The 22,165-nt window shown below is 42.2% G+C and overlaps 3 protein-coding genes across 4 annotated transcripts; all 3 read right to left on the bottom strand.

Annotated features, from left to right (window-relative positions):
• Nucleotides 1–100: 100 nt before the first annotated feature.
• Nucleotides 101–5,455, bottom strand: LOC130690238 (mitogen-activated protein kinase kinase kinase 13-like). Of its 2 annotated transcripts, none has more exons than XM_057513241.2 (9): nt 5,316–5,455; nt 3,859–4,094; nt 3,610–3,793; nt 3,347–3,541; nt 3,132–3,290; nt 2,433–3,056; nt 1,457–2,370; nt 1,252–1,387; nt 101–1,185 (listed from the first exon to the last, which is right to left on the bottom strand). In XM_057513241.2, exons 1-9 carry the CDS (start codon nt 5,453–5,455, stop codon nt 891–893), a joined length of 2,883 nt encoding a protein of 960 aa, XP_057369224.1. In that variant the 3' UTR covers nt 101–890. The 2 variants fall into 2 exon arrangements, with proteins under 2 accessions (XP_057369224.1, XP_057369225.1); XM_057513242.2 differs by lacking the exon at nt 5,316–5,455 and adding an exon at nt 4,771–5,059.
• A 2,921-nt stretch (nt 5,456–8,376) lies between these two features.
• Nucleotides 8,377–11,841, bottom strand: LOC130690240 (mitogen-activated protein kinase kinase kinase 13-A-like). The gene is made up of 8 exons (XM_057513245.2): nt 11,409–11,841; nt 10,746–10,984; nt 10,504–10,690; nt 10,254–10,445; nt 10,009–10,167; nt 9,362–9,949; nt 9,013–9,300; nt 8,377–8,929 (listed from the first exon to the last, which is right to left on the bottom strand). Exons 1-8 carry the CDS (start codon nt 11,522–11,524, stop codon nt 8,788–8,790), a joined length of 1,911 nt encoding a protein of 636 aa, XP_057369228.1. The 5' UTR covers nt 11,525–11,841; the 3' UTR covers nt 8,377–8,787.
• A 1,959-nt stretch (nt 11,842–13,800) lies between these two features.
• On the bottom strand, nt 13,801–22,090 carry LOC130690236 (la-related protein Larp4B-like). The gene is made up of 11 exons (XM_059495608.1): nt 21,214–22,090; nt 20,358–20,520; nt 19,287–19,380; nt 18,612–18,990; nt 18,303–18,539; nt 17,643–18,155; nt 17,001–17,574; nt 16,880–16,942; nt 16,472–16,816; nt 15,708–16,400; nt 13,801–15,635 (listed from the first exon to the last, which is right to left on the bottom strand). The coding sequence occupies exons 1-11, from the start codon at nt 21,406–21,408 to the stop codon at nt 15,400–15,402; spliced, it is 3,492 nt and encodes a 1,163-aa protein (XP_059351591.1). The 5' UTR covers nt 21,409–22,090; the 3' UTR covers nt 13,801–15,399.
• Nucleotides 22,091–22,165: the final 75 nt, after the last annotated feature.

Raw genomic sequence — 22,165 nt, 5'->3', positions numbered from 1 at the left:
GGCCATTTCCGCTGAACAGCCGCCTATTAACCAGTTCTATTGTTGGCGCCGATCAACGCGGAGAAGAAAGGCACGTGTGATTACAGCAGCGATGGAAATGTAAAGGCTTTAGTTCTTGTGTACTAACCATTCGACGACAAGATCTATTATATTATACAATATTTTAAACGTACAAAGGCAGGAACGAAAGTTGCAATCGAAAAAAGACAACATATCTGCACGAATATTATTTGTGTACTCTGTGGAATTTTGACTGGCCTGTTTTGAAAGTAACCAACTGAAATCACAGCTCAAGTTCGCGCGTATAAGTACATAGAATTCCTAGACATTTTCATTCTGAACAGCTGAGCAAAGGTGAAAAAGACATCTTTCGTGGTTGACCTTCAAAACTACTGGAATTGGCCATTCATATTATTTAAACGTTGCATTATGTGACGTACGTTAAGGACATATTGCTTAACATTATGGGAGCAGAGGAAAAATCTTTCATTGTCTTGTTCTTGGCCCGTTGTTACGTTGCACCAACGTAAAGTTGCATTTGACCTGTGTGGTGGTCATAGCTGACCTTAGCTACCATTGCAAAACCATAACAGCTCAAAGATAGTTTCTCAGTGTTGCTGAATGTTGTTACTTGCTAAAAAACAATCTTAAAACAAAACTAACGTTTTAATATATATACACAGGTACCGAACGAGCGGTGGGTGGGAATGTGAAGACGAAATAACGAAACGTTATTGGTTGGCAAGATAAGCTTGACAAGTTGGCTCGGATTCATCTATGCAGACAGGTAATAAAATAAAAACAAAAAATTAAAATAGTCGACGACTGGGAAGAAATTTCGTAATTATGCAGTAACATTCCCTGGTCGGCAACAGTAAATAGAATATGTTTCAAGCAAAAGACTGATCGCTATTGGCCAGATTCAGACATGATGAATTGGCGTTAGTACTGGACGAGGTAGCTGCAATGTTACCACATGAATCCAGAAAAGTCATAGATTTTTCCTTCTCGTCTGACTGAACGTTTCCATCTAGATCGTAATAGAAACCAACATCCGACAGTTCTCCAGCATCAACTGGAAGTGAAGAGGGATTCTCTTCTACCGAATCGGATGATTTGACAGGATAAACAGAAGTGGGCCGGTCCTTGAAAGATTTTCGCGACCGGATGGGATTCCGTCCCAAACTAAATTAACAGAAATTAGGTAATAACGTAAACCATTATTGAATTTAAAATTAAAAAAAAACATACCTTCTACGTCGGAGTGTAGGATCAAACGTTACACTTTTGGTCGCCGGAAGACTATTATCTTCCTGTTCGGAGCACGTTTCCCAACTGGAATGTCTTGAAAGATTCAGTGCGTTCATCCTGGCTGGTAATGTACAAGCTAAATATTGATTAAAGAAATTAAACTGATTATGTCAAATTTATAAAAATGCTTTAGCTCAATATGCACCTTTGCCCTGAGAAAATGGAGGATGAGTTCCATCGAATGCGGATTGCTGATGTGCACGTTTATTCCACGCATCATTGTACGTGTATTGGCTCATGTCGACTGTGTATCTTCTGCCGTTACCCAAGGATATCTGGCGAGGATCGTTGACGCTCTGATTGGACGCCTCGCAGAGCGAAAGGTGTTGACTACTTCCACTAGCCCGACCGCGTTTTCTTTCCCATTTGTACGTCTCCTCCTCAATCTCTTCAACAACCTCAGGTTCAGTTTCGCTGGATTCCTGGGCAGTTTGCTGTTGTTGGCTTCGTCTCTGACGAATCAAAGCTGGTGATTCCAAACCATCACCTTTACTTCTCCGGCTTCCAGAGGGAGTAATGGAACAGCTTTCTGCCACTGGATCGTGTCCGTCTTCGATGATTGTTTGCGTCCCAGCGTCTACCAGCGCAGCAGAATTCCGTCGATTCGATGAAGAACGAGAAGAGGAAGATGAAGCGGAAGACCCTGGCCGTGAGCTTTTCTGTCGCGTTCCAGGCGTTGCTGAAGGGTTTTCTGAAACATGTTCCAGTCGACGGAGGTGTGATTCGCTGCGTCGCATCATTGTCTGATGGACGTTGGATCCACCGACGCTCCACGACCGCCTGTGTAGCGATTGGGAGTGGGAAAGGACTTTAACGCGACACGACCGACGTTTGCCGTAGTTGACCAACTGGGGCGTATCATGGCACCTCAAGCCGGGCAACGGTCGTAGCACCGTGACGGGCTGACCTGAATCTTCTTCGACTTCAAGAAAAACTTCAGATCTGGGCCTGATACCGGTTTCCCCTGCGGTTGAATATGATTTCTTTGATCCAGTCAAGCGTTCTTGAATGGGCCTTACCAGGTACATTTTGTAATTCCTTTTACTTGGCTTCTTCCTCCTGTAAACAAAAAATTCATTGATTAATCAGGATTTCTAAAGAAAAAGAATTTCTTATTTTACTTGGGCCTATTCCTCGCTTGCTCTTCGAGCATAGCTTTAAGTGTAGCCATTTCGTCAAATAGGCTGTTTACACATGCCAGCTTTTCTTCGTAAAGGGCTCGAATTTCATTGACGTGCTTGATTTCAGCCGCTTGCCTTACAAAAGGATCCTGAGATCCATCAGATTCCGCGAATTGGTATGTCGTCTGTTGGTTGCCGTTGTTGTTATTATTTGGATTGTAATTGTCGTTCAGAGAATCGCTGGAGGATGAGAGTTGCGCTCGACGGTGATTCCGGCTGCTGTACGTGCTGGAAGCGGCTGAACCTGCTTTAGCGACGTAGCTGGGCCGTGAACGGACTTCCTTTTTCCATTCTTGTTGTTGCTTGGCGTAGTGTTCCGGGTCTTGATTGACGAGATCGGCGGAAGCGATCGACAAGTGGAGCAAAATGGAAGAAAAGGATGGCCTGTTTCGCGGTTTAGGATCCCAGCACATCCGCATAAGCAAGAGGAAACCGGCTGGACCGGTTGGCGGAAGAGGCAAGTGAAGTGTGCTGTTACCAACGCCGAAAATGATGGCCGCTTGGTCAATGTCTCGATATGGACTCTCACAGGTGAGTAGCTCCCATAGAACTACACCGTAAGACCTTTGTTTTTAAAAAGATTAAGTTTAATTGTCCTATTTTTGTTTAGGTCGCTTTAATTTGATCTATGAAATTTACCAAACATCCATCTTTTCCGAGCATAGTTCTTTGCGTATGACTTCAGGAGCCATCCATGCATAGGTACCGATGAAGGACATTTCAACGCTGATTTGATTCCAAGTCCGACACGTTCCAAAGTCGCTGATTTTTACCACATTATTATCAGCGAGTAGGACACTTGAATCAAACCAGATAAGAATGTGTTGTAAGTTTTTATGTGTTTGGTAACTTACTTTGGACTTTTGAGATCACGATGGATGATCTTGTTTTGATGAAGATAATGCATTCCGGAAGCGATTTGGACAGCCCAATCGACAGTCAATCTAGGCGACAACGTATTGTTATCGTTACGCAGAAAATTGTACAGTGTTCCGTTTGGACAAAATTCCATAATCAAACAATAAGGAGGAGCTCGAGTGCACACGCCCCTAAAGTGTAGGAATTTTATTATGCAAATTGGTAAGACAATTTGGAAAGAAAAAATGATATATTTTACTTGAAATGGATAATGTTAGGATGGTGGAGTTGGCGAATGTCACGAATATTGGCTTCTGCTTTGTCTTTAACTTTTTTGACGGCCACAATCTCATTACGCATGCGGGCTTTAAAGACGGTACCTTGAGCTCCGGATGCTAACCATTCGAGGTCACGCAATGATTCAAACGGTATCTCCCATTCATCTTTCAATTTGAATTTAAACAGGTAAGATGATTTCTTCAGAATGTACCGATTTCAATCGCATTACCTTTATTCACTTTGGCTGTAAGACTCCAAAAGACTGGCCGAAAACAACCGAAAATCCCACCCAACCATCCACCACTTCGCGATTCGGCCAAGTCATGAGCTGTTGTTGTCACAACGTCTAGATGCTGTTGACCCGATGGCCCGGCTGGTGAGGAGCAAACTTGGGTCTGGATAGGAGGCGGAAGCGATGCCGATGGCAATGGATTCAAACCTCCCGCAGAAGGACGATGTCCCATCCTTTGGAAAAGGTTACAACACTTTTAATGAATTGTGATTCAAGAGAACTAATTATCTTTTAATTCCCTCGCTGGAAATTCCCCCAAATGCTCAGCGGTTTCTTAATTAAGAACTTTTGAAAGTACAGGGACAAAAACTAAGGGCCACAAAAAAAAAAAGGACTTTCCCTTTTTACCAAATTATTTTTAAAACTACGTCACTCGATTTCGGGGAAAAACACAGTCGTTCACCTTATCCGACATTCGAATTTTTTTATTCTATCTGTTTCCCTTCCCCAAAAAACCCTTAATTGTTTTGCGTTGACGTCAGAACATCTGGGCCACCTTGTTTCAGCAACATTCCCTTTCAGTCAATGGCCCTAACGTTGAGCTTAACCAGTTATTGCGGCCGTATAATGTCCCCGCTCACTTCATTTGGCCATCAATCTTACTAAATCGATTTTCAATTTCATTAGCTCTTCAATCAAGTGACCTTGCTTCGTGCTAACGTCTCGCTACGTAAACTTTTTTCGCGGTTAAAAACGAGAGAACGTGGACACGCTCTCATTCTCCGACAGGTTTGCACATCAATGACTTTCAATGTATAATCGCTATCGTGAATTTCCTACATAATCTTTCCCCTAAAACCTTTACAAACAAAACATAAAAGAGAAAACGATAATAATTGAGGCTAGAACCTGCTGCAGCTACTGTTATCTAGGCGTTCCGCGTTACTGGACGAGCCGGAAGTGCCTGCGGTGCTAGCTACTAGTGAGCTACTGCTTCTACAGCCGAAACAAATCAGCAACAACATGGTGTGAAGAAAAAACACACACTCGTTTGCTGTGCACAATCTACGTGTCAAACGTTACTGACGACATCCAACGCACAACGACGACTAGCGACCTCGCTTGCAGTTTGCCACCGTTAAAAGGGTGAGTTCCCTTTTTTTTTTTTTTGCTACGTATTATGGCAGATCCTTCCGCGTCTGTTAGGCAATTGCGACAAAAGGAGACTCTGTCCCCACCCAAATACTGAAAAAAAACAGGTGTGCACAGCGTGTGTGGCTTGATGTCAAACTATGTGATAGCAGCTGCAATATTTGCATTTGGATCGGAATGTTTCTCACGTGACGTCGTCGCACCAGATAACTACGATTGTCAACACGCTTAGGTATTTATACATTGTACGTTAAATAATTAGACGAAATAATGTTGTAATAGTAGGAAAAAAATAGACTTACTGAAGGTTAACATTATTTGGAGGGCCCACGTTTCGGACGACGTGGATGGCTGATGGAGCGTTACGAGATTCCAAGAGCGCCGCCGGAGGAGTTAATTCCGGCGTGACGTTGTTCGAATTCAGATCCATCGCGTGAGCCATGACGGCTGCTTTATTTTCTTCGTTTTCACTCACACGGGGTTTTTCCTTATTGTTGGTGAAAAGACTGTATCATGTTCCACGGTCGACTGGATGCTGGCTTCTGCGAAACAGCGCAGCCGCCAACAAACACGCAGCGTTTTGAATGGCCGGCACACAAGACGGTGGAGGGGGAAGGCGGACCGATCAATACGATGTTCGAGCCAGCAGACGGCGCTGACAACGGTGATGATGCATTCGATTTGCCACTTCTTTTCTGTTATTATTGTCACTAGAAAACTCTTAATTTCCTAATTTAACACGAGATAAAACTGAAAGGTTATTTTACGGTGATAAACCACTGATAAGATAGGAGACGTCATAAAAATGGGTTTCGTCACGAGTAAAAAAAAAGTACACACGAATTTTGTTTGCGATGCACAAACAAAAAAGTGGGAGAAATGATGTCAAACTCAAATTTCGCTAGTTGTCACTGGTTTGAAAAACGAATTTGCTTCTTTTCTCTGTAAGATAAAAATTCACACGCTTCTTTTTTCTACACCCAGGCACGAAAGAGTAACAACACGACTGAACTGGGCAACGTGCAGCAGACTAATAACGTGCTCGAGGCCGAGACTTTTCTTTCCTCCCCCCACACGGGCACTTGCTATCGTGGAATATACCCCGTCTACATACCTCTAGGAAAAGGAGGAGACTTGATGTCTCCGCCCCTTTTCCCTCTTCCGATCGTGGACAGGTATATGGAACGACTGATGCAATTTACTAGATTGAATCGGATCCTTTACTTTGACCCAAACTTTTTTTTTCGTACAAAAAAAACCACGTACAAAGATAAAACAAAAATTTACCTCTGGGAGCTTATCAACGGACAAGATTCTATAGTCCAGTTTACAAAAACAAATATTTGTGCGTGGATGCAATGACGTAAGGAAACGCGTTTGTTTTGTGCACTCGGTACTTAGTTGAATTTCATTAGCCGTTTTATGGTTTTTAGGTAGAGTGATAACCGCAGGTGTTTATGTAAAACGTACGCAATGGAGGGAGGGTGAGAGAGAACATTTTGTGTACTCGAGGGTAAAGGATCCCTCTTTCAAACATAAAAAAAAAGAGAAATGATATTTGAAAATGAAACCCCCCAAATCTGGATCCATCCGTCTAGAGGTTAATGTCCAGCCTCTCTCTTTATCCTGTCTGCATTTTAAGTTTGTTTTCCTAACGTAGGGAAAACAAAAGAAAAAAAAAGTAATCCGGGTCGGGCGAAAAAGTTTGACATTGAGAACGAAATGTGCACAGACGTTACTTTAGGTTTTTTTTCAATACGTGGCATGCTGTACCGTCCAAGGATTTTTACTGGTTAACAAGCAAATTCACACATTTTCGTTCTATTTAGAATAGAAGAGGGTAGAAAAGGGGAGATTGTTTTCAAGGATTTCTTTCTTAATTTTGAGTAGATGCATTTAAACTGCGTATCAGATTTCTGGTTCAAATGTAACAGGCGCCATCAAGGTTAAAATGAGGAAGCAAACAAAAACACTAAAAGACATTTACCTGTTGGAAAGGGACTTTCTTGGTTTGTTCCATCCACAAAAGGTATGCTGCCTCCCCTTCACCCCCTTTTTTTTTCTCCCTGTCTCGTTTTGCCTCGAGCTGTTTCTATAGGAAGTGTATGACTCATCCAGGTGTTCAACCCACGCCGAGTACGAAGAGAAAATCTTCCCGTAACTAATAAACACACGCGCAGTCTTGCCACTTCTCGCTAAAAAGACACAGAATTAACTATCAATTTTGCTTATTATCGATTATATCTAAGGCACAGCAGTTAGCAGAAGGATGTATTTACAGCGACAATTCCTAAGAAACAGGAGAAAATAACATTTTTTTTAATGAGGCTTCCGATTCCAGGAATGACCACTCTGAAAGCTAGCGTTAAAGTTTCCCCTTCACGAATCGCCTGGTAACTGTGGTTTTGCAAAAGGTCCCCCATCCTCCCCATACTTACGTGCATTAAAACGTGACCTTCTGTCGTCTGCTGAGTGTATGTGCCATTTCAAGGAAAAAAAAGTACAGCGTGATGTACTTATAAGAAACTGCATCCGGATTGGTTTTCAGCCATTTACGTGAAATTGTGAACATCTGTGACCGCCATAATATTTAACCGCGAGACGTCATCATGTAACCAGTGGAAGATAAGCAGGTCAGTCAAATTAAAATTAAAGGAGATACTGCATTTAATGAAAACGTCCAAAGACGAGAAAAGAAAAATATGAAGCACGCAATTTTTTGTTTAATTAGAAAGTTGAGTAATCCAAATTTGGTTAGCTTATTCCTTTCGCGAAACCAACGCCTTTTCGTTACTTGTGCATTATTCATGTCTAAGATCAGATATTTGATCAATAGTCTTGATAACAACTATAACTGTTGTTTTTCATACACAGTGACCAGGTGAATGTGATGGATATACATTTCAACGTCCCACAAGAACTTGTAAAAAAGGAATAACTAAATTTACAATTTTGTTGTTGTGCGTTGTTGCCCTATTTATTTTTCGTTGTCGAATTATTACGCCCAACATTCAAGGTTCCATAGTCACGATGGCACCATTTTTTCAATCTTTCTTTTTCGTGTCTGTCTGCGAGGAAAATGCAGAAAGATTAATGGTTTAATTAGGCATTATAATCTCTAGAGATACTACCACATCAGTATGTTGTACAGTACTTTGATCTCCTCCCACGTCAAACTTTACCTATCCCATTTTATACGATAACGTTAGCGAAGGTTTCTTAATCTCAAACCCCGCGTTGACAAACATCCGTCAATAAACTAATTGCGAAAGGAAATATTTTTTTCTTGTTTTTTTTCCCGTGGAAAAAAATTTTCGCGTTACAATTAAAAATTTAAAAGTACCCGTGTTTATTTTGGCAAACAACTTTCGAAGGTTTTTCGAAATTCTTGGCAATGTAGGAGAATTATTTGATTTATATGATTCACATAGGGCACTCGTCAAAAAGTAAAGAATAAATAAGACACAATTGGTGGGTTTAACACGATCAATTTTGATGAACAGCTGCAAATTAAGAAATTCGCACTCAACGAGAAAAAAAAATGATTAAAATAATATAAATAAATGTAACTAACCTATTTGCCTTGAGCAACACCCAGAACTCTTTAACAGGTAAAACCGGAATTAAAAAATGTCGAGAAAAAAAAAATTGATGTCAACAATTGATTAAAAAAACTGGTCTGGGCAAAACCTACGTCACTATGCAAATAACTGAATACGTAAAAAAAAAATCCGAACAACAAAAATCGGATTATTTAAACCCAAAAAAAGGACATCACAAATCCGACATGTTTCCAGCAACACCGTCGTCGTCGGATAGAAGTGAAAGGCGATTTTCTTCGGTGGAATTTCCGGAATAGGCAGAAGTAGGACGGTCTTTGAAAGGCCTGCGCGTCCGGATCGGATTCCGCCCAACGCTAATGTGCACATAATGAAATATGATATTATAACGAAACCTTAAAAAAAAAAATAAGATAAACAGAAAAGGTTCAATACAAACCTTTTGCGAAGAAAGGCTTTTTGATTTTGGGCGAGCGTGAAATTGGTTTGCTCTTCATCGTCGTCAGAACACGTCTCCCAACTCGATTGGACTACACCTGACGCTGCAGCGGAGCTGTTGGGCCCATCCTGCAGATTATGTTCTTTAAATTGGCAAGAATTGTTGTCCACTCGCGAGGAATCTTGGCGTCCTAAAGCGGGTGATTCCAATCGACCCTTGATTGATTTAACAGAATAATTCCTTTTAACACCATTTCTCTTGTAACTCCTTTTGCGCTGTTTAATCCGTCTGAAAATTAATAATAATTACTAGATCACAAAATGTGCTGTAAAATACTTAAAGAAATTACATTGGCTTGCTTTTTGGCTTCACTTGAATTTCTTTAAGAATGGCTGTAAGGTAAGCGACTTCATGGTAAATTTCGCTTTGCATCAACTCGGCCATCTTCTCTGCGAGGAGGTCGTGTATCTCGTCCACATGTCTGATTTGAGCCAGCCGTTTAAACAACGGATGCTCACCATAAGGATCGTTATTATTGTAGTTGTGATTTCCATCAAATACATCGATAGATTGCTGGCAATCTTTCTGATAAGACGAATCGTTAGAAACAGTTGAATGGCATTTATCACGGCTGGAACAAGACGGACGGATTTCCATTTTCCATTCGAGTTGTAGATTTGCGTAATGTCCTGGATCTTGGTCGATTAATTCTGTCGACACTCTCGACAGAAGAAGTAAAATCGTTGAAAAGGATGGCCTTTTACGTGGAACTTGTCTCCTACACATTTCCAGCAAACGTAAAAAGCCTGGCGGAATGGTCGATGGAAGGTGTAACTGCAGCCGGTTGCTACCCACACCGTAAATGATGGCTCCGTAACTTTGATCGCGATACGGAGTTTCTCTCGTGAGCAGTTCCCATAACACCACACCGTAAGACCTTTATGAAAAATGTAAATTTCAATAATTTAGAAAAAATACGAGGAATAATTCTTTTACCAAACATCAACTTTTTTCCAGCATTTGTCTTTGCAAATGACTTCGGGCGCCATCCAAGCGTACGTGCCGATAACTGTCATTAAAACGCTGTGATTGTTGAAAGTGCGACATGTTCCAAAATCGGTGATTTTGACCACGTTATTTCCATCCAATAAGATACTAGGCAACGAATAAACAAACATTTACAAAAAGAGGTGAAGATAAGGCAAGAACAATTTCCGGAATCCTTTTGTGTTTGTACTTACTTGGGGCTTTTCAGGTCACGATGCATTATGTTGTTCTGATGGAGATAGTGCATACCAGACGCGATTTGAACGGCCCATTCGAAGGTCAACTGGGGCGATAATTCATTTTCACTACGTAGAAAATCGTACAGCGTCCCATTTGGGCAGTATTCCATCACCAAACAATAATTAGGCGCCTGATTACACGCTCCTCTAAGATTTAAGAGAATTAATATTTGGGAATGTTGAGCCAACCGTGAAATTTATTTACTTGAAACGGATAATGTTTGGATGATTGAGTTGACGAAGAACAGGAATTTCAGCCTCTTTCTTATCGTCAACTTTCTTGACGGCCACGATCTCATTGCGCATTCGGGCTTTGTAAACGACACCTTGCGTTCCGGATGCCAAATGTTCGAGATCGCTAAGTGCTTCGAATGGAATCTCCCATTCATCACCTAAAATACAACAAATTTGTACTAAAGCAATGTAATTAATTAAATTCGAAAATACCTTTGCAGCTAATGTTGTCCCAACTGCGGAAAACTGAACGGATGCGGCCGAAAAATCCATCAAACCAACCGGCTGGACGAGACTCAATTAAATCAGATTCTGTGGCTAACAAATGATGACCAGCTGATGGACCGGCCGGTGAAGAGCAAATCAGCGTTTGATTGGCCACTGGCAGTGAAGGCGACGGATTCAAGGTTTCTAATGCCGAAGATTTGTGTGGATGACCTAATTGATCCATTCTTCAACAATAAAGTGTTTTGTTATTAAAATGTTATGCAGTTACACCAAGGGTTTTGCTTAAGATGTTTGGGAATCAAAAGTGATCCTAAAAATAGAAAGTTTAACCCCTAAAGTATCCCCCGGCAGTCAAGACTGAACAGGTAGTCAACCGAAAAACATGTCGGATAGAAAAACATCGCTTACAAGAACAATAATAAAGAAAAGGTTCCTCTACATTCTCAGTCCCCTCGGGCGGCTATTCCACCCTTGAATGCCGCAAACCCGACCTGATTTTCCTTTTCGTAGACCTCTCACCTCAGGCAAAAACATAAAAAGCCATTTTTATGTTGGATGACAGCCAAGAAAAAAAAATCTCACGTTTTTGTAGGATTGTGGTTCGTATAATTAATTAACACACATGAAAAAGGTGATAAGTTAACTTACCCTTTGTGACAGAGGTTGTGGACTTGGATGGTAGATGGAGCGTTACGAGATTCACGAGCTGTCATAACGCTCAGGTGAATATCCAAATTAACGTGATTATCCATTGGTTGAGCCATGTCGAATGTTTCTCAAATTGTTTTCACACTTCCGAACGTTGTATCAGTAGACTAGATAACTTTACCTGAAACTTGTCACAAACACGCCCATTTTCTCGTTTAAACTTGGAAACGGAGTGCTGAGCACAACTTGACTTGACAACGACCTGTTGGTCTAATGGTGGCTGATTGTTGGCTGCTGTAGGTAAACTCTCCCCTATCGACTCGTAGGTGACCAGACAATGAACCAACCCTCAAGCTTCCCTATTGGTCGCACCATTTGGTCTAGCCATCTCTTTTTTTTTCTGTTTCATCCCCCCTTCGTTTCAGAAGAGAATTTTCCATTTGGAAGTTGGGGTGATTTAAGAAATTTTGAGGTAAAAAAAAACGAAACACAATTCGAAATGATGGGTGACTTCTGAAAAGCCATCGTTCTCGGGGTCGAAACGAAAAGTTCGATATTGACACGAAGGATTTCAAGGATTTTCTCCACCTCATTCCACACCAATCTCTGCCAATTGAATACCGAAATCGGGTAAAATAGTTTAAGAACACCTGTAGTGGATCCTTTTTCCTTTCTTTGAAGAATACGTGCTTACACAAACTATTTTTCTCCCCTCTTAGCCAGCCAGGAGGATTCCACAGAAGGTGAGTCATGTCGGACCAGCAGACGACAGATTTTTCTGCGCGCCTTGAGCGTTTGATGTCGAGGAAAAAACAAATGAAACGCACCGAACGCGTCTTACCATATTGTTGTTCTGCGTAGAATTGATTACAGTTTTATTTTCAAGAGGCAACGAGGACACGAGTTGGTTTCCAATTCCAAGAATAATACTTGCCGTTACAAGTTTGTCAACTATACCACAATCGTTTACGAGATTCGATCGGCAATCAGCCCTAATGATTACAATAAAAAAAGACCTGTTAGGCTCTTGAGACGTAAAAATAGAACTTGTGTAAACCTACCTGTGTGAATTTTTCGTAACATAACCGCAAATTTAGAAAAATCTTGCCTTGTAAGTGCACACTTTCCCGATAAGGTCGAATTCGATTAAGTTAAGAGGTCCTTCAACCTTTGAATGTCTTCAATATGTAAAGCAAGTTATTTTTCCCATTTTTGGAAGTTGCCTTATAAGGACATGGATCTCATCACGACCTTCGGTTAAAACAGTTGTTTTCCGTTTTGTGAATGGAGAACCTTCATCCCATTCAACAGATCGCATGTCCATTTTCAGAATAAATAAAAACAAGGTCCGCAATAATTGGTGTTTTTTTGTTGTTTTTTCTTCCATTTGTATGTTACGACACGAACCTATTTTCCATCATTTTTTTTTAGTTGGCTTTCTTTATGTTGATGTTTGCAGAGAAATGAGTGAGGAGTATAATAATAAAAAAAAAGAACAGGAGTCGTACACTAACAAATCTCCGTTGGACAGCTCTTCATCAGGCTACATATTTACACACACTTTTACAACAAACACAGGCTTCTTTGCTTTGTAATCAGGATGAATCGTATCAATGATAGTAATAGGGTAGTAGTAGTAAAAAAGACGAAAAAAGCATACAGAATCGTATCATTAGAATCTTTCTCCTGCAATTAATTTTTTCTCCCCCTTTCTCTTAGAAAAAAAAAAGGGTATAGTGAATGGCTGCTTCTGTTATTATCTTAAACATCTTTTTCCGAGCTCAAAAATCGAGAAAATTATTTTTCCTTCATTTTTCCGCTCTTCTTTTTTTCGAACTACTGATTCAAGAAAAAAAAAGGAAGAGACGGACAAGTAAATAGTAATAGGAGGAGGCTGCGTGAATGAATGTGTGTTTCCTCGTGAAAAATAATGAAAGCCAAAAATTTTTGCGTGGGAGTATCCATCCAGCACGTCATTCTTTTCCCCTCCCCTAACACATTGTTTTTAAATATAGAACCCCACCCCAAAAATTCTGTTGACGTAAGAACACTTAATTAGCATCAATTCGCAAGACAACAAGTGACGAATGTCCGAATAATAATAATACAGGTAAAAGGAGGAGAAATAAATGTGATAAGAACGACCGAGGGCGAAACAACACGCGCAAAGACTGATGTGTAAGGGCGATAAGAGGGCAAAGAAAAGGGAAAAAGAACAGATGGAGTTAACGGAAAAATAATAAAGGAAAAAAAAAAAAAAAACAAGAAAAAGGCAGTAAGGCACAATCCATTTTGCGAGAGATAAATCACACACAACGCACACATCAAAGTGAGGGATGATGATGACGAGCCAGAGCAAAAATCAAAGATGTAACATTCGGCCAAATGGACAGCTAGTGGACACAACCCCAGTGAAAAAGAAAAAAAAAATTAATTCCTCATACTCGTTGACTGGAACACACTATTTAAATCTTTTTAGGCTGGTGGTTTGGGAAGAGCAAAAAACAAAAACCCCAAAAAAAGCGAGGAAATGTCTTCCCGTTCACTAAACGGCTAGTAAGGGGGAATTTGAAAGAGAAACGAACCGTCACGGGCGGTGTTGTTGGAAAGAAATGATTTCATTTCGGAAAATCGAAAATGAAACACAAAAAAAGCATAGCTGGAAAGAAGGAAATGGCGGGGTAGAATTAATGAAAATAATAAATTGTTGGCGCAGCCGCTGTGGTAAACCGAACAATGAAGAAGAGAAAAACATTAGCACCCGTCTTCATTACCTAGCTTCGTCACACTACCTACACTTCTTCCGAATTCCTTCAATGACAAATAAAGGCGAGGTGGGCAAGGAGGAGCAGGAGAAGTGGCGGCAGAAAATATACCAAGGAAAATCGAGAGACAGAATTATCATCTGGAGAACAAAACGAATTGGCCAGCGAAGGGGTGCCGGTTATGAAGAGAACGTTATTATCCAACACCTACGACAAAGACTACAATGGAGAAAAAATTTTGTTTTTGCTTTTTTTTTTTTTTTTTTGTTTTTCGTAAGAGAATCATAATCGACTATTCAACAACGTGTTTGCTATTTTTCTTTTGTTTCTCGCTCTGAAATAATTCGTTTTATCTGCCAGAATTTTATCGCCACTATCCTACAAATTTTGAAGCATCAACAGACGACTAATTAACATCTTTTGTTCCCTCCCTCTCTTTAACGTAATCATGTTTGCATCACACTATTTTTCCCACCCTGAAAAACAAATAACTTCTTTTTTTGTGTGTGTTACGTTTTCCCCACTCTCCTGCTATTGGCTTTGACTTTTTTTTTAAAACTACACCACAAGACGCGCTAATGTTTTCCACGAATTTCCAACAAGGTCCAAGTCAATGAATGGGGCAGCAAAGATAATTAGAAACAAAAATTACACAAAGGTCAGAAAACATATTTATCCGTGTGGCGTTAGGTGTGTTTATGCGGGAAGAAGAATCTTGCAACACATTCCACACCCGTTGGCGAGATGAGCAACCGATTGAACGATTTCAAGCCCTCCTTTTCCCGAGAAACAAAAATTCTCTCTACGTGCGAAGATGTGGTAGTAGATTGGGAAAATGGAGCAAATTTTTAAATGGTTCGTTCCTTTATGTCGATAGACAATCGGATGTAAATCACGATTGTATATGCAAAGATCGACGTTCGAAGAAAAACAAAATTAGGTTAAATCCTAAACGGAACTACCGGGTAAGTTCGTCGGCGGTGGTATTAATTCTAATGATGACGGAGAGGCATTGATACACAATGGAACCCAGCACAGCTTTGCTGGCCTCTTTTGTTTCAATCTTGTTTGCCCACGACAACACCACTTCGGAAAAGACAGGAGAGACGGGGGGAAAAAACCAAAACAATATTGTTGCTGTTACGTGGTAGCCAGAAAATTTAACATGAAATTCTGTCCACCCATCGCTCCTATTCCTTTCCGCTCATCATTTCTGAAACAGACTTTCAAGGTGATTTGGAACGGTCACGTGAACCACCAACCTCAATATCGCTGCCCATGTTTGCATTGACATGGTGAGCCTGCTTGTCTTTACGCCTATCGTTGCGATATTGGTGTTGATGCTGCTGCTGGACAGCTGCTGGTCCTTGGCTTGTCGAATTAGTTGACGGGGCTACATTACCGGGTGTTTGACCAGGCCCACCCGGCCGTGCACCAGTTTTACCCTGATTAGCTGCCAATTCTGCAAACAAACGATAAAGAAAAATTAAGCTATTAATTTGTTAAAAAGAGGTAATGATATATTATTATTTACTCGTTTGGGCTACCCTCCTCCTCTCACGTTCTTGTTCTAGCTCGCGCTCCTTGACTTCGCGTGCCATTTGTTCCAATCGATCCTTGTTCTGTTCGGCCATTTTAGCGTACGAAACGCCGGGCGGATGAACAGGAGCGACAATTGCTTTAACCGGCGCTACATCAGAGGGAGGAGTTCCAGTTGCAGTGGGTTGTTGATGGTGGTGTGTGAGCGATTGTTGAGTGGACGTTTGCGCTTTGGCCGGTTTTGAAGTATTGGCTTGTTGGACAGCAGAACCCGAAAATGGCTTATCTTTCTTCCCGGGCGACGTAGGCGGTGTAAGGGCAAGAGTGGACTGTGCGAGATCACCGTTGGGCAATGGAGATGTCTGACTCTCGACTGATGTTGCCTTGGTTGCACCCATCATGCCACCCGATGGCGTTATCACGGAAGCTGCAGAACTACTGGCCGCTGCGTTGCTGTTGTGTCCTCCGCTCGGAACCAAAGCGGGGCCACTCAATAGATGTTTTGGACCATGCCCGTTATTTGAGCCACTTTTCGGTTTGGCCACACCTTTCACTACATCTGACAGTTTACTCTCACCCCAAGCTCCACTTGCTCCGCCACTATTAACTGCTCCTAAATGAGCTACACATTCCGATGTACTGATCTCCTCTGTTTTGGGCGTTGCTTCAGAGTTTACTACATTACCACCTATTAGAAACCAGAGATGCGAGTTTCAAATTTCACTTCTTTTATCTAAAAAAATTATAAGAAGTAAATACCGGCAATGTTGCTTGAGACAGTGAGAGCGGCTCCACTAGGAGCTCCAGCTTCCAGTCCAGGTAATGGCGGGAACGATGAAACTGCCTGAAGGTCGAAATCGGGCGCAGGGCTAGTCGTGCTGCTGTTACCATTGCCATGATGGTGATGCTGATGAGGGCCGTTAACACGCGACTGGTAACTTCCCCCACCACTACCAACAGAGGAGCCGAAGCTACCGTGCCGCGAGTCACGATCCTGTCGTTCACGATCTCCACCACCACCTCCGCTGCCACCCCCACGGTAAGGGCCATTTGATGCACCGCGATAATAGGACGAATATCCGCCTCCTCTATTCCCTCTATCACCTAAAAAGGCGTACAAAATGTTAATATTTTAGATAAATGGATGATTAATTTAATTTGTTCAACCTCTAGGTCGACCACGGCCTCTGCCACCAAATCCGTACTGCTGTCTATCACCCCGTTCTGCTCCTAAACCAGGAATGATGATTAATCAATAAATTTCTTGAAACTTCTCAAGTTAGCTTACCAATACCTCGTTCGTTGTTGGCTTCGTGATGATGTCGCCTCTCTTCGCCGGAAGCAGAATTGTAACCCGCTCCTCCAGCAGCTGGAGCGCCATCAGTAGCCTGCTTCTGAACCGGATGATGACTAGTGCCGCTTACAGCGCTCGCTTCCTTATTATCACGTCCACTGCCGCCAGTGTTGCTAGTGGCCGGTGAAGAAGACGAAACATTTGTCCCCGCTTGAGGGGAGCTACTGTTTTTGGACGGAAGGGGCGCAGCGGATGGCCCGTTACTCATAGAAACGCCGTTCGCAGTGCTGCCGGCATTGCCACTAGCAGAAGCGTTCAAGCCGCCAGATTGTTGCTGATGGCTGATTCCAGGAGAATGCGCCGAAACGCTCGTTTCGTTTTGGTTATTCGCATTAGAATGTGTCGATAAATTTCGACGATGAGCACCCCGTCCGCGGCCGCCAATGTTACCTGGGTAGCGGGGATTGGGTGACGGTTTAAACGTTGCTTGAGGCGACAGACCATTCATAGCGAACACCGGTGCCAAATCAAACAGCGAAGTACCGGCGGCGGTCGTCGAAGGCCATGCCTACACGACATAACGGTTAATTATTTTGCTATCACGCAAAACGATGAAAAGACTGATTAGACTCTTGCCTGTAGGACAGTCGGCGTGTAAAACGAACTGGGATGATGGAAAGCGTATAATTGAAGCTGAGGTTGTGCTCCATACGGTGACCCAGGAGCGGGAGGTGCTGCATAGAGAAATCTTGGCTGTTGTTGATGATGCGGCTGCATATGTGGCTGCTGCTGTTGTTGTTGCTGCTGTTGAGGTTGATTAGTCGAAGAAGTATTAACAGCAACCACGCCTTCGTGCGGAGGAGGAGTTCCACTTGCTACCGAAGAGGCAACATTTGGATATCCGTTCTTGAGCGCCGGAGCCGTCCCGGCTGCAGCAACCAATGGGACGGCGGCGGGAGGCACTGGTGCGACGGCCACCGGTAATGGGGCTCCTGGTGCCAGGATCACCGGGACAGGGAGAGGAACGGCCGGTGGAACAATGCTCATGCCGGGTGGTACGCCAGGCAGACCATTATTCACTCCACCTGGCAAGCCGAAAAAGCGATTCATCGCCGGCTTAGCCTTTATGCGCGCATTGATTGGACGGCCCTGTAAATTCAAACAATAATAACCATTGAAAACACGTTCAATTTTGTGCCAATGAGTGATTGAACTCAACATTGAAATAATTTTTTTCGAGCAATGTCCTCCTAAAAAACCCCATCGGTAACAACAGATAAGCTATGACGTATGTACCTTGTATTCTTTGACGTTGTCTCGGACATAATGATAAGCCCGTTGCGCGTCGTCGTCCGATTCAAAGGTGATGTACCAGACGTTATTGTGAGCAAACTCGCAAGAGAGTATCTTTGGCAGAGACTCGTCAGCGAAAATCGCACGGACTTCTTCGACCGGCGTGGAACCATCAATCTCTCGAAGAATCACGATACATCGCTTGTGGCTGGGTCGCACGCGCAACTCGTCGTCGTCCACCTACGTCAGAACACAAAGAACAATGATTAGAGCGTTGAGGAATAAATTAGACGTCAACGTGATAAGACTTGCCTGGACGTTTGGCGATTCCTTCAACACTTCAGTGATGAGCTTAATATCAGTCGTCAATTTCTTGATCTGATTGAAGTTAGCCACAGTCCAGATAGGAACATATTGGTCCCCATCCATTTGAGACACCAGATAGGCATCATTAGCGAGGTTCTCCCTTGAAAAATAATATTCTAGTTGCACAGCTAAAGCATGCTTAAGCCTGTCGACTGGAACATCCCCGATGGGAGACATTGCAGAAGGATTGTTCACAATCTCACTTGTAACCACTACTGATTCATTCTGGAAAGAACCACTCTCCCCTTCTTTGGATTGCAGCTGGTCACCATTCATCATTGTCTTGGTGGTGTCTTGTACAACAGACACAGTCACTGGGCTCGGGCTGTTAATTATGTAGAAAAGAATTACTTATCAGGTTACAATATATGAAACAAAACAGAATACATGTGCTGTTAAGGAATACTAATACTGTACTATTCTAGTAATATAAATTAGAAGATTAGACCTTGAACCAGACTGGAAGGCATGAAACGCTAAATGTCATTATAGAAAACTGGAAATCTATAATCATCATTGATGGCTGTGCAGCTGCACTGACAGCAGATCACATCACATGACAAACTTCCAATAAAACTCATGACTTAACAAAAACAGCTATATCTAGAAGTGAACATTAACCTCAGCATGTCCGGTGAGTCTACAGCAGGCAAAGGTTCCACGGAGAGAGCCACTGGTGCAGGCATGACTGCTTCCCCATTCACCAATGTATTTTCTGTATTAAAGAAAAAAGAAGCAAAATATTAGGAGAAGCAAAATACAACTAACAAAGTACTCACACCCACTTAACGTTACTGAATTATTACCAACGTTTGCTTAAGCTAAGTGTAACGAATGGCCGGTGCCCTCGTTGATGGACTTGATATGGCATACGTGATTTACTATTCTAGTAAGAGGAACCTACTGTCAAACATGTAATTGTTGTCAATTTCTTACAATAAGAACAATTTCTACAAATTCACTAACATTCACAAACAGTTAATCTCACTATTTTTATCCATTTGCCTAGTCATTGCAGTGTATGTATCGTGGTCGAGCACATTTATGCCCATATTCTTTAATCATAGCAAAGAAAGAATGATACAAACAAGCGGAATAAAACCTTTTTACCCAAAACAAATTGTCTAATAATACCACCAATTCTTCTTCAATTGACTTAAAAAAAAATATATGTACCGGCTAAATATCGGGCTCTCCTCCTCGCCTCTTTTTCGCTAGCTTCTCGAAAAAGCCAGGCTAACACGGGGAGGCTACACGAGAGGCCGGGGGAAGGGAAAATGGTTGAAGAAAATGGCCGTTGAAAATCGCTCGATACTGCTACTGATCGATTATTTTCAAATATCGCGATAAATACGATACCGCGTGACTTGAAATAATCGATCAACCGAATATTGAAAAATTGGGCTTTCGTCAAGTTGATAAATGAACGGGCTGTTCAAATGATTTTTAAAATGATAATAAGCAAATTGGATACCAAATAAAATTACGAGTTTCTTGGGCATTTCTAAGTGAGATAGAAAAAATAAATAGTTGAGCAACCATGTAAGAACCTTCACGCTAGAGGGGTCTCACCGCTACTGTTCCAGTCCAACGATTCCTTTTTTAGTGTCGTGTATATCATTTTTTTTTTACCAACAAAAGAAGGAAGACAGAAAATAAAAAGAAGAAAAAGCTTTGACAACAGGAAATAACCTTTTCCTGAGGAGTGGGTTACTGCAGTCGGGCGGTCAATGACAATACTGTCCGTGTCAGTTATTTGTCTGGTCAGATGATTGCTTTCAAAAACGACGGCGTCGGGATTTAGCGAAGGTACTGCCGATAAAAGTGGTGGAGGTGACGTTGAAGAGGGTCCAACCTATGCAGAAACAACCACAACAAGAAACCAATGAGAACGTTACAAAAACACGTAATAAGAAACACAAATGGATTCGAACGACTTCCTGGAGTTCAGAGATCGATAGAACCCAATACACTACTCGGAGATTGAATCATCAATCATTAATATCCTACTAGCCACAACACAAGGCACAACAGATACGGTTGTCAAGATAGATCGTGGCGCAACAACGGTAAAAAATAAAAAAAAGGGGAAGTGCCATTGAAAACATCGAAAAGACGAGAAGTTGAAATAGTCAAGAGTGGGATACGACCGATCAATGGTATCGCAGGAATGACGTGGGTCTGCTGACGTCAGAGCTTCCATCCGAACTCAACCCTTTTCTGCACAGCCGCTTTTGCCCATCCATTCATCTGATCGGGAATCTTGGGGCGCAAAAAGAAAATCGGAAAATACAGAGAAAAAAGGGGAAATAAAGAATCCCTGTTGCACACCCTCGATCGAACGTATCCGCCCACCCAAAAACCATCCACTCGAGCAACGACGTGTATTGATCGGCCTTTTCTCTTTTCTCACACAATCCAGCTCGACAACACCCCCGCACCGGATCTACCACATCTAGACACCGAGCAATTAAACAAACCAATAAAACACGACCGAAAAAAGGGCGGAGCGATAAAAAAGAACAGTAGAAAAATATTTAAAAAACACCTTTTGAATGACGTAAGATCGAGGACTGAATGCTTTACAGACATAGGTGCCCTCATCACCCAGATACATGCTGCTATTGCTGTAGTGTGGATCTAGCATTAAACAGCATCCAGCATTCTTGATTAGTGGTGGCCGTCTGTTTTGCCGACTCACTCCGCCCCCTCCCACACGATCCAGCTGCTGTTCTCGCGGCATTTGGAGAGAATCGAAAGCACCGCACGTGTTGCCGAAAAGAAACAATCGTTCCAAAAGCAACCTGTTGCCTCAAACGCTAGTCGTACGTTAAGGCCATATTTTTGCAATTGAGGACGATGGCCGTGTACACAAACTAGATCAACACTCGATGTAGGCCGCAGCGAATGACGGACCAGATCGTTCTTTTCAAAAAAAAAAAAATGTGAAGCAATCAACAAACAGTTGCAGGCGGTTAACACTCTCTCTTCGATGACGAAGGCTGGCCAACTGTCGCCCAGGTCGACCTAACACTGAACACATCTCTTTTCCGTAATCACAGAACGACTGCGCAGAGCCATCCGCGCCGACTTGTACGTGGTTCACGCACGCACGCACGCACGCACTAACACATCAAATAAAACGAAGCTTTCTCTTCCATTTCTTATTTTCTTGTATCTTTCGTATTCCCTCGGTGCCACAATCTCATTTCCTGCTCGAGAAGAGAGTTCATCAACTGCACTTTTCTATCGATTTGTTTTGCTACTTTGTGCAACTTTTCCGCATGCAATCACATCAGTAGGGATGAATTTCAGATTCAATCAATTATGTTTGTCTTCAAGCTCGTGACATTTAAGGACTTTAAACGAATCATAGAATGTCAAATGCCCGCATACACCAGCTGAATGAGGGTTCATCTATTAAGTGCACTACGATGTCGATGGACCTAGTAACATTGGCATTCGCACCCCACCCCCAACCGAGCTACGGCACCTAATGG

Source organism: Daphnia carinata, chromosome 6 (assembly GCF_022539665.2).
Source record: "Daphnia carinata strain CSIRO-1 chromosome 6, CSIRO_AGI_Dcar_HiC_V3, whole genome shotgun sequence".
NCBI classification, from domain to species: Eukaryota; Metazoa; Arthropoda; class Branchiopoda; order Diplostraca; family Daphniidae; genus Daphnia; species Daphnia carinata.
Note: the sequence above shows the minus strand (reverse complement) of the source record. Positions and strands in the feature narration are given on the sequence as shown.